This window comes from Sarcophilus harrisii, chromosome 1 (genome assembly GCF_902635505.1).
Source record: "Sarcophilus harrisii chromosome 1, mSarHar1.11, whole genome shotgun sequence".
Classification (NCBI taxonomy): domain Eukaryota; kingdom Metazoa; phylum Chordata; class Mammalia; order Dasyuromorphia; family Dasyuridae; genus Sarcophilus; species Sarcophilus harrisii.
The window spans coordinates 278,622,883-278,636,206 of record NC_045426.1 but is presented as its reverse complement, the minus strand read 5'-3'; the positions used below and the strand labels follow the sequence as shown (position 1 = coordinate 278,636,206).

The 13,324-nt window shown below is 35.5% G+C and overlaps 1 protein-coding gene across 3 annotated transcripts in view; it reads right to left on the bottom strand.

Moving 5' to 3' along the window:
* Positions 1–13,324, bottom strand: part of SNX30 (sorting nexin family member 30) — a 184,878-nt gene that overhangs the window by 15,843 nt on the left and 155,711 nt on the right. Inside the window, exons 9-10 of one of the 3 annotated variants that reach the window (XR_004230322.1) lie at positions 9,312–9,433; positions 6,904–6,958 (exon numbers count right to left, since the gene is read on the bottom strand). The exons of 1 other annotated variant lie outside the window; for it this stretch is intronic. Coding sequence is in view for 1 of the 2 variants with exons in the window: in XM_012542727.3 (XP_012398181.1) it covers positions 6,899–6,958 (60 nt within the window). In the remaining variant the exon portion in view is untranslated. Of the gene's footprint in view, positions 1–175; positions 6,959–9,311; positions 9,434–13,324 lie in introns of those variants that run through there. One more of the 3 variants, XM_012542727.3, reaches the window with a different exon arrangement.

Here is a 13,324-nt window from a genome sequence, read left to right as displayed (position 1 = left end):
TTTGTGTATGATTTTTTGGGGGAGGGAGAGGGGAAGTGTGGAGAGGCAAGCATGAGGGAGGTGAAAGTGAACACATGTAGCTAACTGATTTATTTTTAAAGAAAGAAACCAAAAGAATGTACCCATCTTTCTGTTCTTATAAGGAGCACAAAACAAAATATTCAAGCTAACAAGAGCATTTTTATATGTTTATTGGTCCATTCCTTTAAATTAACTGAGGTAAAGAAACTTAAAAAAATTTACACGCTAATAGTTCATCAGGCAATACAAATGATTTTTTTTTAACCTCAAAGTATAATACTAATCTCATAGTAAACAATAAACAAGAACTATACACAGATGTATTTAAAAAAAAAAAAAAGTGAACCAACACATTAGTGCCAGCATTGGAAAGTAAACAAAACAACTTTATACGCATGGTGTTGATAACAAAGAAAAGGGGGGCACCCTGTTTAAAGTGTGATATCTAGAGCAAACAAACCACTCCATTGTTTGAATCATGCTCACAGATAATCTATACACATGCTCTCCCAAACTCACAAGTTTTCACAGCTTTTGTTTTGGTTTATTGGTAGCAGGGATAGAGAGGAAAAACAAACAAACAAACAAACAAAAATCCCACAACTTTTCAGGGTGGAATTTCCCTATTCTTTTGATGTGAGTGAGTTTTTAAAAATTTTTTTTCCCCTAAAAGTCAGAAATAAGCAATACAGTACACAGTCTGAACAGCTGGTCAGTGATACAAGCTAAATCAAATTTTTATCTCTCTATTGAAACAATTAAAATCTAGATCCAAAAGTTTGCTGGCAGAAACTTATTTCAAGAAAATATATTATAGTATATATCTTCCCAATGCATTTACTAAACCGACAGGAAGTACAATGGACAGTGTCTCTTTGACATGACCAAAATCACTTGAATATTAGGCTGCTTCCATGTTGCCCCAAAACAACACTGTTTAGAGATGCTGGTTTGTATAATAAGGAATGTCTAGCTGGTATCACAGCCATGTGGGCCACAGTTTATCATATTGTCTGTCATTCCTCTCCCCATCCCCAACATTCTTCTTTTTACCCATCATTTTGAAGTAGACAGGAAAGAATGGAATGGTGTTTTTTTTCCCCCCTGCACTTATCCCCTTACAGCTGTTTTGAATGTTGGTAGAAGTTACTCAGAAAGCTTGGTCAAAGCAACAGAAGATGTTACTGACCCCTGTTTAGTAAAAGCAAAAAAGAAAATCGCTTAAGAGGATATTAAGGTCAAGTATTCTGACCTACTCTTACTTCATTGGCTACACCAAAAGGGAAATTATATACCAGGTGGTAGCAGCATTGGTTCACAGATTCAGCCAGTGGAAGTCAAATGGCAGCTATGCACAAATGTATATGCAGTAACCTTCACCCACAGTTTTAACAAGACAATTTTTTGCTAACAATGAGAGGGGAAATAAGCATTCAATAATCAAGCCAAGACAGCATTTCATGTTTTTGGCATTGAAATTATTGGATTTAAATCTAAAATTTTGTTGTTAGGTGTCCATGATATTTTTAAAAAATCCCTTTATGGCATTAGGGCATATCCTTAATACTGTTATAACTTGGGAATTTCTTCCTATCAAATAGACTTGAAAAGACTAACATGCAGTATGATTTGCCATTAATTGATCCCATATTTCTTATAATTTAAAAAATATCTAAAATACATTAAATTTGTATTAATGCTTTTATGGTCCCTGGCTTCACTTCCCTCCTCCATGGTAATAATAAAAACATATTTGGCAAAAGCAACATTTAACATTTTAAAAAATATCTTTTTAAAAAAGATAGTTCCCATTATGCCCCTTTGTTTTCGTTGATCCAGGTTAATTTGTTTCTTATAAAGGGTGCAACTGGCCATATTGTATCATTTATGCAAACAGAAGACAACTGGAACTTTATAATCACCATTTAAAAAACACTGCTAGAAGCATCAGTGTCTGGATAGATAACAGCTTCAAAAAAGTACAGTTAGTATTTAGTAATTTGCACCATTAAAAACCAACAACTTCAACAACTTGAACTAGCTGATTTCATGATGTTTGATCATCATTATAAGATACATTTATAATTTGCATCTATACTATACAAATAATCTGATATTTTACTTAGTGTTGACCAAAACACTGATTTATTGACTTTTTCCTAGCAGTGGTCATGATCTGGATTAGTTTTATCAGCCCAACTGAATGGGGTTTGAGTTTGTGCCAAAAATGTATTTCTAACATACAGGATTAAAAGTTGTTGAAATGTACATGCTGCCTCCCTATGTATGACACAACAAATATCCTGAGACTGTAGATTTTGCAATCTCACCAGGAATTTTTTTTTTTTTTTAAATCAAAACCTGTTTTCTTGAGAGGTTTGGTGGAATGTCAGGTGATACTCTATTCCCTTCACAAGGTGACCAGTTGTGGGGACAGAAGAAACGATGTTATATAATATGTCACTGTCTAGCCATATATTTAAACAAAAGAGACTTTTGTTCCTAAAAAGTTCATTGGTAAAATCTCCTGCCAATTCTGAGAATCAGGAGAAACATGTGAGAAAAGATGAATGATATAAACTGATACATTGTGAGAAAGCAAATTCAAAAATGTGGAGCAGTTTTCCCCCATAAGAAACATGGACATGGCAAAGTAGCTTCAGAGCAGATAGCTAAGAAGATCGCCTGGTTGCCAGGGACAGTCAATATAGATGGCATGAGAAGATGGATCATTGGGCTGGCATGCCAGCCAATTTATAAGCAGAAAAGGGAAAGTCAGCATTCAAGTGAAGGGACCTCATCAGGTAGCTCTGTAGTTTCTAGTTAGATTTGGGACAAATTCCATCCTTTCCTCCTCTGGCAAATGAATACGAAGAGCCTTCCACAGCTATAGAAAGGAATTACACATTGCTCAACAATGGCCCTCCCTACCTTTGAGTTTTCTACCACTGAGAACACACCCATGGCATTCACCAACTCCAGCAGAGGGCCCATAAACTTCCGATGAGAACGATTATCATTTATCTGTGGTTTCTGAGCTCAAGTTCTAAGTAGAAATACCAGGCAATTCAAGTCTGGGGTGTTATTCAGGTTGAGCAATTATTCCATTTGACTACCTGAGCTAGAAATTTCACCTATGACCAGGTACACAGAACCTTGCCACGCCTCCTCCAGTTCCTGCCACTCCATGATAAAAGACAGCCTCATTCAGGCTCAATATCCAAGGTTTATTTGCTGTTCTTTCCTTTCTGAAAGGGAAATAGAAAAGAGGCTGATGACAGGTCAGAACATGGCCTCCACTTCAAAAATGTCTAGAAAATCTGGGATATACAATGACTTCACACTAAAAGAAACCTCTTTTACATGTAATAAAAATGGTCCCCTTAAAGATATGCTGGTTTTTCTATTGTTGACTCAAAAAAAAAATAACAAACCCCAAAAACCTGAGGGTTGACTTTGGCCATAGTAGCATCTTGAAGAGCCTTGTGAGTAATCTAATTAACAATAACAATGCCTTTTTTTTTTTTTTTTGAGAAACCAATGGCAAATGTGGGCATTCATGGTATTCCCCCTTCCCCCATCTCCACATCTTTCTAGCTCCAGAAAAAGAATGACTTCCTCATTTCTAATACAATGCTAGGAAGGTAAAAATACAGATTAGTATGGTTACATTATACCAAGACAAGCATTAAGATAGCCAGTGGAAAAAAATTGTTTATAAGCTATTTCCTTAAAGTAGTAAATTTTACCTAAAATTTACTTTGTAAATTTTGTCACCAGGGATTAATTTTTTTTAAGTAGATATGGAAAAAGTAGGAACTCAAGTCAGAAGACCCATTGTCCTTAAGCTTTTCTGTTCCACTGCATGGCTATTCTAGTTAGAGAAGGATATTCTGAGAGAGAGAGAGAGAGAGAGAGAGAGAGAGAGAATGAATGAGAATATGAATGTGTTTTGAGGGTAAAGAACAACAAAAGAGATATTGCCATATTAGGCTTGGGACTTTGGGGGAAGAGTAGTGATAACCCTCATTCGAAGGCAATTTGAACATTAGCCTCTTTGGCACATAAGTACTAATTCACACATCTCAAATGAAAACATTCCCTGTATTGACCAAAAATTCAACATCTTGGTGCACAGCTATGGTTGGGGTTGGGGGTTAGAAGAGGTAAAGGACAGTGTTAGGTATTGCTGATCCTTGAGATGTCAGATGAAAGAAGAGGCAGTTGGCACAAGAGGAGCTGGTTATCTATCCTCTAGACCTTTCTTCCTCATTTTTACCACTAAAAACTGCTTTCCAAATCAAAGAGACACAGACTCTTCTCTGAATAAATCTATTCCACAATACCTGGTGATGGTCCCATTGGTGCACACCCTTAGTGGTTTTAGGGCAAAGCTTGCCTCTCTCTAGGCATTCTGAAACTGATAAACTCTGATGTATAAATGCTACATTTTTTGTGCATTATAAAGTGAACAAAACAAACTGAAAAAAAATCTGGAGTCCCATCCCTTCAGAGAAGAGTTATCACATTAAATTAAATGAGGGAAAAAAAGGACCTTGGGAAAGACAGTTTTTCCCTCTGTCCTGTCCAGGGCCAACTAACTTTGAGGAAGCCTCCCTGCACTGATCACTCCTTCCCCCGCATCATTATTACATCATACAGGGGCACTGTCACGCTTTGGCAAGATAGCAGGAGGTTAGATACTGGTTCTTATTGCAGCTCTTTTTCCAATGTCCCTTCCTCCCAGGAAGTAACAGAACTAAATTTTTAAAGAGCACTTCTTCCACTGAGAAAAGCTTTTTCCAAAATTGATTTTTTTTTCTTTTACTGAGTCAATCTAACATATTCTCACTTCTATCAAAGAAGGTGAGTCAAGTATCAATATGAAATATACATCAATTCTAACAAACTAGGACCCAGATAGACAACAAAATCCCGGCTTCAAAAAGATGGGTTTTTAGAGGTAGAATGAATGATATGTTGAATTGCCATTCATGGTGCCATTCACTTAGAAATATTGTTTAGAACTCTATGTACCAAAGTAAAAATTCACATCAAAGGATTTAAGCACTATGTTAATGGGGATCTATCAGGGTAGGCAGTACCAAAGAGAGACAAAGATGCAGCTGGAAAAAAAAATTCTCTCATGATTTCTTAAGGAAAATAAGGACTAGACACATCAAAATAGGACCAAACATAACAAGTAGTTTAACTGATGAACCAACAACATCAATTTTAAGCTCATCTGATACACAAACACAGCAGACAACCATTCTGGAGTGGTTTTGAACCTAAATTAACTGCTTTAAATGTTATCTGGTAAATGTTGACCAGTACTTTAAATGTTAATTTCTGTTTACAAAGTGATATTTTAGAGCAACTAGCTCCTGAAAATTCTAACTTGAAGCCTATCTTGAATTTTATAAGGACAAAGTCACGGATGAAAAAAAAATACACATTCATTAGAGGAATAAGGGAAGAAAAGAAAATGGTTTGCAATGATATACAAGTCTGGACAAAGGAAATATTTTTCTTAAGAAAGGGAATTTCTCATTTTTGTTTTGTTGTTTTTTAAAGCTAATCTTGGAACGAATACTTAGGACTGGTTGCTATTGAAGTTATCTAAAGGCTAACTTAACTAGCTTAAAAAAAAAAAAAAGAGGTTCCATTTTGAGCACATGACCTCAAGAATAGCGCCTTTCCTTACCAAGAAGGAAGGTTGGAGGTCAAATGCTTCTTAGAGAGCACCTGCACGGTTTTGTTTTTTTTGTTTTTGTTTTTTACAAATTTAGACCGACTAAGAAAACAAGATCTGTCTCAGACAAGAAACCTTTCAAAAGCTGCATTGACATTTGATTTACATAGTAGAAAATATTAAACTAGTTCTTAAGCTGTGATAAAGGCAAGTTTCACAAAGCAGACATAGGAGGAACATGATGTGTTCCTCAGCCTAAAAGCACTTTGAATATTTCAGGCTTTGGGGCACTGGGCATCCATTATTCACCAGCAGTACTCCATTTAATTAGAAAAAAAAAAGGAAAAGGATGTACAAAAAATGTCAGAGAGCATCAACGGTACCTTCTTCTTTTGATACTCAATTTCAAATCACTGATTCTAATGCCAAAAACATGCCAAAAAAAGGTTCAATTAACAATTTTATAAGGCTATGGTATAAATCTAATCTCCTTGCTGACCCTCTCAGTATACACGTGTGTATATACATAATTCAGCTGATTTAAATGGACTTCATATCACCAAAAAAGAACAACATACATGATACTACTCATCACGAGCAGACAGCATGCCACATTCACAGCTAGAGGCCATGCTTGCATCACGCACTTTAGGTAGAACAAAAACACCACCTTTTTTATCTAAGAAAAGTCAAGATCCACAGAAAATTCCATTCCACATGTGGAAGGAGTGTACGGGAGCTAAGGTCTTCCTCCCATTCTGGCCTCTCTTCCTGGATCACAAAGCAGCAGCCAGATTCTCTTTTATTACATAAATGTAAGGTTGGTAGCACTTTGCCCTTCCTCTGAAATCTCAGTATTCCACTGAGTAAGTCCCTTCAAAACATGGAAGTATGCTTCTTTTAATAAGAGATGATAAAATCCATATAGAATCCACCAGGCACTCTGGGTCCCACCAGGAAGTAGATAAGGAATATGGAATGGGAGGAAATATTAATATGAAACAAGAATGGGATCAAGGACTGAGGAGGGAAAAAAAGAAAAAAGTCACAAATGTTTCAATGGGTTGGTTTCCAAATGCCACCTGCCATGTGGTGTTTTGCCAATTAGTATGTAGCAAGTAGACTTTCTGGTGAGGGACCTTGTACACTGGTGCAGACAGAAGGATCTCTGTTGGAAAGAGCTTATTTGGCCTCTTGCTTCTCTTGTAGCAGCGGTATAATTGACTCCCACGCCGTAAGGCACTACAACAAAAAATACATATAGACAGTCAGTGTCGGTATCAAGGGGCAGTTTCTTAATTCTATTCAGACCACAGTTTTCAATCTCAATGTTGCTTTGATCATATCAGAAAACGCACCCATGTAAAGGAATCTGCAACATATACACTTATGAGAGAAATGAGTAGAATCAACAAGGAAGGTGAGTGGGAGAGAAACACATAGACAGAGACAGAGAGACAGAGAAACAGAGAGACAAGGAGAGAGATAGAGACAGATATAGAAAGAGACAGATGGGAGAAAAGAGAGAACCATTTGTTTTGAATGTTTCACTGTCAGCAAATAGAGTTTAACTCACCAATGATTACACAAGACATATCATTTCCCAAGTCATGAAAACAGGCAAGTACTACTTAGGATGAAAAAAATATGAAGAAGAAAGAACTTAACTTTCTTCCTGACTTTTCCCAAAATGAGCCAGTAGATACTTGACAAAATTATTTACATTTTTTTTTCTGGATGCTTAGGAGCATCATATGGGAGGGTGGGAGAAGGCTGGAGTAATAAGGGCTTGCCCATAGGTATAGGTGTATAAAATAATTGTGATGACCTCTCCAAGTGAAATACAAATGTGATCTCTCCTTTTCTCCACCAAGATCTTGTTGATTTGTTCAATGTCGAACTGGGAATGGGGAAATCACCCTGCCTCTTCATGGGAGCTATTAGGAAAGGAATAAAGGGGTTTTCCCTTCAATTTCCTGAACAATAGGGAAAAAGGGGGTTCTCTCCAGATTCTTGGAGTTTATCTTAGGTTCTCTTGCAAGAATCTCAGGTTCAATAGAAATTTTGGCAGTAAAAGAAAGTGGTCCTCTTCTGGGGAGCTCCTTTGCTCTGAAAGAGGGGATACAGACTTTGAGTCTTTTTTACCAGTGGGATTAAAAAAATAAGAGTGGTAGTAACTTTTAGTGAGGATCACATAAGAGATTTACTTGAGGATAGAAGAGTCAAATTCTCTTAGAGTCACAAGGGATATAGAAGAACATGAAATTTCTACCTACTTTCTAAACATGGGCTCTCTCTTGGGCTTGGGAATATGGTTATGAATTCTTGCTTCCTTAAAGAAGTCTTAAAAGAGGCAGCAAACAATTAGTAGTCTCAGGACAAATGGAGGAAGTAACTGATTAAGTCCATAAGCAATTATAAACTCTTCGGGTAATATATCTTTAGAAATTATGGGAATTGTTTCTAAACCATTTTTGAAGAATATAGCACACGAAAGTGGATTTTCTGGTCTGACACGAATACTGGAATGGGTTAGAAGCCCTAGATTTTACTGCTGACTTAGTCACTAATTTGCTGGATAACCCTGGAAAAAGTACTCCTTATTCTCATTTTGCAGAACAAGGGGGTTAAAATAGATGGTGTCTTAGGTCCCCTTCAACTGTAAGATTCTACCCCATGCTCACATGAAATTCCCCACACATACCCTCCTATCCCACCTCCACCTACCACAGAAATCACTTTCCTGGGACTGCTGGCTATTATTATAATTTCCTCTCCAGTTCTGGTCCCTGGAGCAAAAGGGCTTTTTCCCTGATAAATTATCCATCATCTGTGCTTTGAAATGCCCATGGACAGCTCTCCTTCATTGTCCAAATAAAAGAGTGAAATTGAGCCCTTACAGGAAGCTGCTACTTCAGCCAGTGGGAAAGTTGGAATATCAGTCACAAACTCTTACCTCATGTATTAATTAGAATTCTAAATCAACAATAATTTGGATTTAATTTACACACACACACACACACACACACACACACACACACACACCCTCAATGGGCTTTACTAAGCATGATGAAAATGCAGGCCAGTGACTAGCCTGAATGAATAAACTCATTAAATTCTATGGCCTTTTGGGGCTCTTGGGTAATCACCCTCTTAGTGAGGATCAAAGGGAAAAGGTAATTTAAACTAAACTACAAAGCTGATAATACACTTCTTATATTTAAAAGTGTTCCTAAACTGATGTTGTTTGACCCTGTTAGCACATTTGTCAAAAGATGAAAAATTCATGAACACTCACTATCCATCCCTTATCTGTGACTCTGAAAAACTGTTTTGTGTCTGTCAGAAGAGAGTCAAAAGTATTAAGGATATAAAGTATAAAAGGAACCATTCAGAAAGGTGTACTCAAAAACTTTATGCAAAGCACATACAGGGGAAAATACCCATGCTTCACCCCCACCCAGCCCAATTTTGCAGTAGGTCCTGGCCCCAAGATCTAGCTTGGTAAATTACCTTACAAAAACCCACATAAAGACGAACACAATTTCAAGACAAGCAACACTGTTCTATTATGTTTGCATTTGAATAGAATTACCTACTCCACTCTGCTTTAGAAATCCCACAGGTAGCACAACATCGGGAACTTGTGAAATAAATCGACAACCATATACAAGTATAGCCAGAAACTCTTGGGCACAGTCTCACCCCTTTTCAGGCCTGGCAATGATGAAAACATGGGTTTTAGAGTTGATTTGGCATAATTAGGGTCCTTTTCAAGGGAAGGGGAGTTAAGAGAAGAGTATTCTAAACTTCATCTAATCTTCTGCAACTCTCAGAAAGTTTTGGAGGCTCGACATCATGAGACAGAAAAAGTGCTGCCCAGCAGCCCTGACATAATGAAACTGGGGGTAGAAGGAATGATAGAATAGGAATCCAAAGAGCCTCTCTACCTCCCTGCCAGGACACTCCTGGCTATCCGTCAGCTCATTCATTGTTCATAGTCTATAGGCCTAGGACTTCTTACAAACTTCTGTTCATGTACACATCAAAATGCCGTACAGGTTTGGGACTAGGGATTACATGAGCAAAATCACTGGTGCAAGGAACTCCCCAATGAGAAAATTCCTTCTGCAAAAGCAGGTTTGTATCTTCTCTGGAATTTAAAGTCTTAACAAATCCCCAACAAATTGAGAGATTGAGAGACTTGCCTTAGAAGGTCACACACAGCTAAGAACGCCTGAGGCAGGACCTGAAACCAGGTCTTTTGGGCCCTGGGGCTAGTAAACATACTTTCTCTTTTGAACTACAAAATATTTTCTTAAAATAAGAAGTGACCCAACTTGGTATGAAGTGCACAATTAATGATAATCATAACAATATAATAAAAATACCACTTACATAGTGCTTTGAAACAGTTTGGAATGTGCTTATTATTTCGTTTGATCCTCCCAAAAACCCTGAGAAGTGGATGAGGAAACCAGGGGCAAGGAACTTGTGTAAAGTCACAATACTAATTGATGTGGGAGGCTAGATTTGAACCGAGGTTTCTGACTCCATACTTGGCTAGTATGAAACAACAATATCTATTATAAAGTCTGTGGAGTCAAAATAACTGGATTCTATTCTCTGCTGTGATAATAAATGAACTGTGTGACCCCAGGCAAGTGCCTCGGTGCCCTCATTTATAAAATGAGGGTCATAATAAATAACTGTCTTACTCAAACCCACAGGGCTGTTGTGGAGATCAAATGAGGTAATATATGAGAAAGTTTTTTTTTTTTTAAGTCTATATGTAAAATACCATATAAAACGTAATAATAAAATAATTGCCATAAAATGTTAGTAACAATAATAAACAATAACATAAAAAATAAAATAATAAATAATATTTATTATTGTAGCTAGCATTTCTATAGCATTTCAAGATTTGCAATCCTCACTAGAAGGTAGAGGCTATTATTACTATGCCCATTTTACAGATGAAGAAATTGAGGCAGACAGAAATTAAGTGACTAGCCAAGGGCCACACAGTTGTTAAGTGTCTAAGGCTGAATTATAACAAGTCTTCCTGACTCCAATGTTCTATGTTTCATGTGACATCTAGCACTATTTATAAATACATGATAGAAAGAAGAAAAAGGAGGAAGCATATATATAAAACCTCTACTTCTGTGTTTTTAAGGTTTATGCTGAGAAAAGCCTCATCCATTATTTTAATCTGTCCCAGTACAAACTTTACTTAGAAATAGGGTAGAACTAAGTACCATTTCTTGGCCAATCAAATTTTAACATTAATCTTAGATATAATTTTATAGATGGATACACAATTCCAGTGCCTAGCACATGGTAGGAACTTAATACTTGTTGATAATAATATGATATGATATGATATGACATATCATATCATATATTATATTATCTGTTTAAAATAATTGTATATGTGTAACATATCAGATTGCTTGTTATCTTGAGGAGAGAGGAGGAAAAGGAGGAACAGAAAAAAATTTGGAACTCAAATACAAAAATGAATATTGAAAACTATCTTTACATGTAATTAGAATAATAAAATATTAATGAAAATAAAAATACAAAAATAAATGAATGCTTGTTGACTGAAAGGCAGATACTAGCAGTCATAGTAGCTTTTGAGATCTGGAGGGTATACAATCTCTCGAATTTGTAATGTTTACAGAAGATTCAGTTTTTGTTCAGTGTGTTAGAGATGGGCTCTCTTAAATCTGGCAATTCAATTTCAAGCCTGCAAGTCATTTGTTTATTTGTGGCTCTTTATAAACCTTACATATTTCACAAGGTGAAGATCTAGAAGGATCTCATTTCTGGTCATCTCTGTCTTTTTATGTAGCTTCACTAACTTTTCTGGGCCACAATTTTAAATCTGCAAAATATGAAGAGAGTAGACTCAGTGACTCCCTTCAAACTCTCAATCTTAAACCTCCAACCAAGTACATTGTATATATAAGTTTTATATAAGTTGCCCCCTGCTAATTGGCCTGTTTTTTTGTTGTATTAACCTTTAAATTGTCAACCAAGTGAATTTCTTTATCTTCTCCAACCAGACAGAGAGCCTATCACTATGTAACTGTAGCTAAAGTGTTCATGAACAGACCATATGGGACCTCTCTAGTTCCTCTTTTAGAGGAAAAGGTCTCTGCCACAAATTTTAAAATGCTACTTAAAAAAAAAAAAAAACAGGCCTTTCATATATAAAGAATTACACTTAGATATGAGATTGTACTGTTTGATATCTAAAAGCCATCTCAAAAATGTTACCTATAGCAATAAAAGAAAAAGAAATGAAAAGAATTAGAATAAGGAACAAAGAAACAAAATTATCACTCTTTGCAGATGATATGTTATACTTAGAAAAATCCTAAAGAATCAACTAAAAAGTTGAAATTATTAACAGCTGTAGCAAAGTTTCAAGATACAAAATAAAACCTTATAAATCATTAGCATTTCTATATATTACCAACAAAGATCAAGAAGAAAAGATAGAAAGAGAAATTCCATTTAAAATAGCTATACACATGTGAAAAATGTTTGTATAGCAGCCCTTTTTGTAGTGGCAAAGAACTGGAGATTGAATGAATACTCATCAATTGGAGAATAGCTGAATAAGTCTGTGAATGTAATGTAATATTACTGTTCTATTAAAAAAAAAAAAAATGATGAGCAGGCTGGTTTTAGAAAAGCCTGGAAAGATTTACATAAACTGATGCTGAGTGAAGTGAGCAGAACCAAGAAAACAGTATACACAGTAACAACAAGATTAACTTTGATGAACTTGGCTCTTTTCAATGATAAAATGATTTAAGGCAATTCCAATATACTTGGGATGGAAAATGCCATCCTTTTGTTGGTTTGTTTTTTCCTTTTGTTCTAATTTTTCTTGCACAGATGGAAAATATATTTAAAAGAATTGCACAAATTTAACTTATATAAGATGGTTTGGGGAGGGATCTTGGGAAAAAAGAAGTTAAAGGAAGAAGAGAAGAAGAAAAAATTGGAACACAAAGTCTTACAAAAATGAATGTTAAAAACTATCTTCATATATATTTAGAAAAATAAAATACTATTGAAAAAAATTTTTAAAAGAATTAAAATAAAATAGTTGTAGTCAATATAAAATACTTGGAAGATTACCTGCCAAGACAAACCCAGGAACTATATGAACATAACTATAAAACACTTTTCACATAAATAAAATCAGATCTAAACAATTGGAAAAATAAGCCAATATAATAAAAATGACAATTCTACCTGACATACCAATGAAACTATCAAAAAAATTTATGAAAAAATTATAGAGCTGAAAAAATAACAACAAAATTCATCTAGAAGAATAAGAAAAAGCTCAAGGATATCAAAAGAATCAATGAAAAAAATACAAATGAAGATGGTCTAGCTATACTAGATCTCAAACTATATTACAAAGCATTAATTATCAAAACAGTCTGGTACTAGCTAAGAAATTGAGTGGTGGGTCAGTGGAATAGATTAACACAAATTACATTATAGTAAATGATTGTAGTAATCTAATATATGATAAACCTAATGATCCAAGCTTTTGGAACAAAAACTCATGAT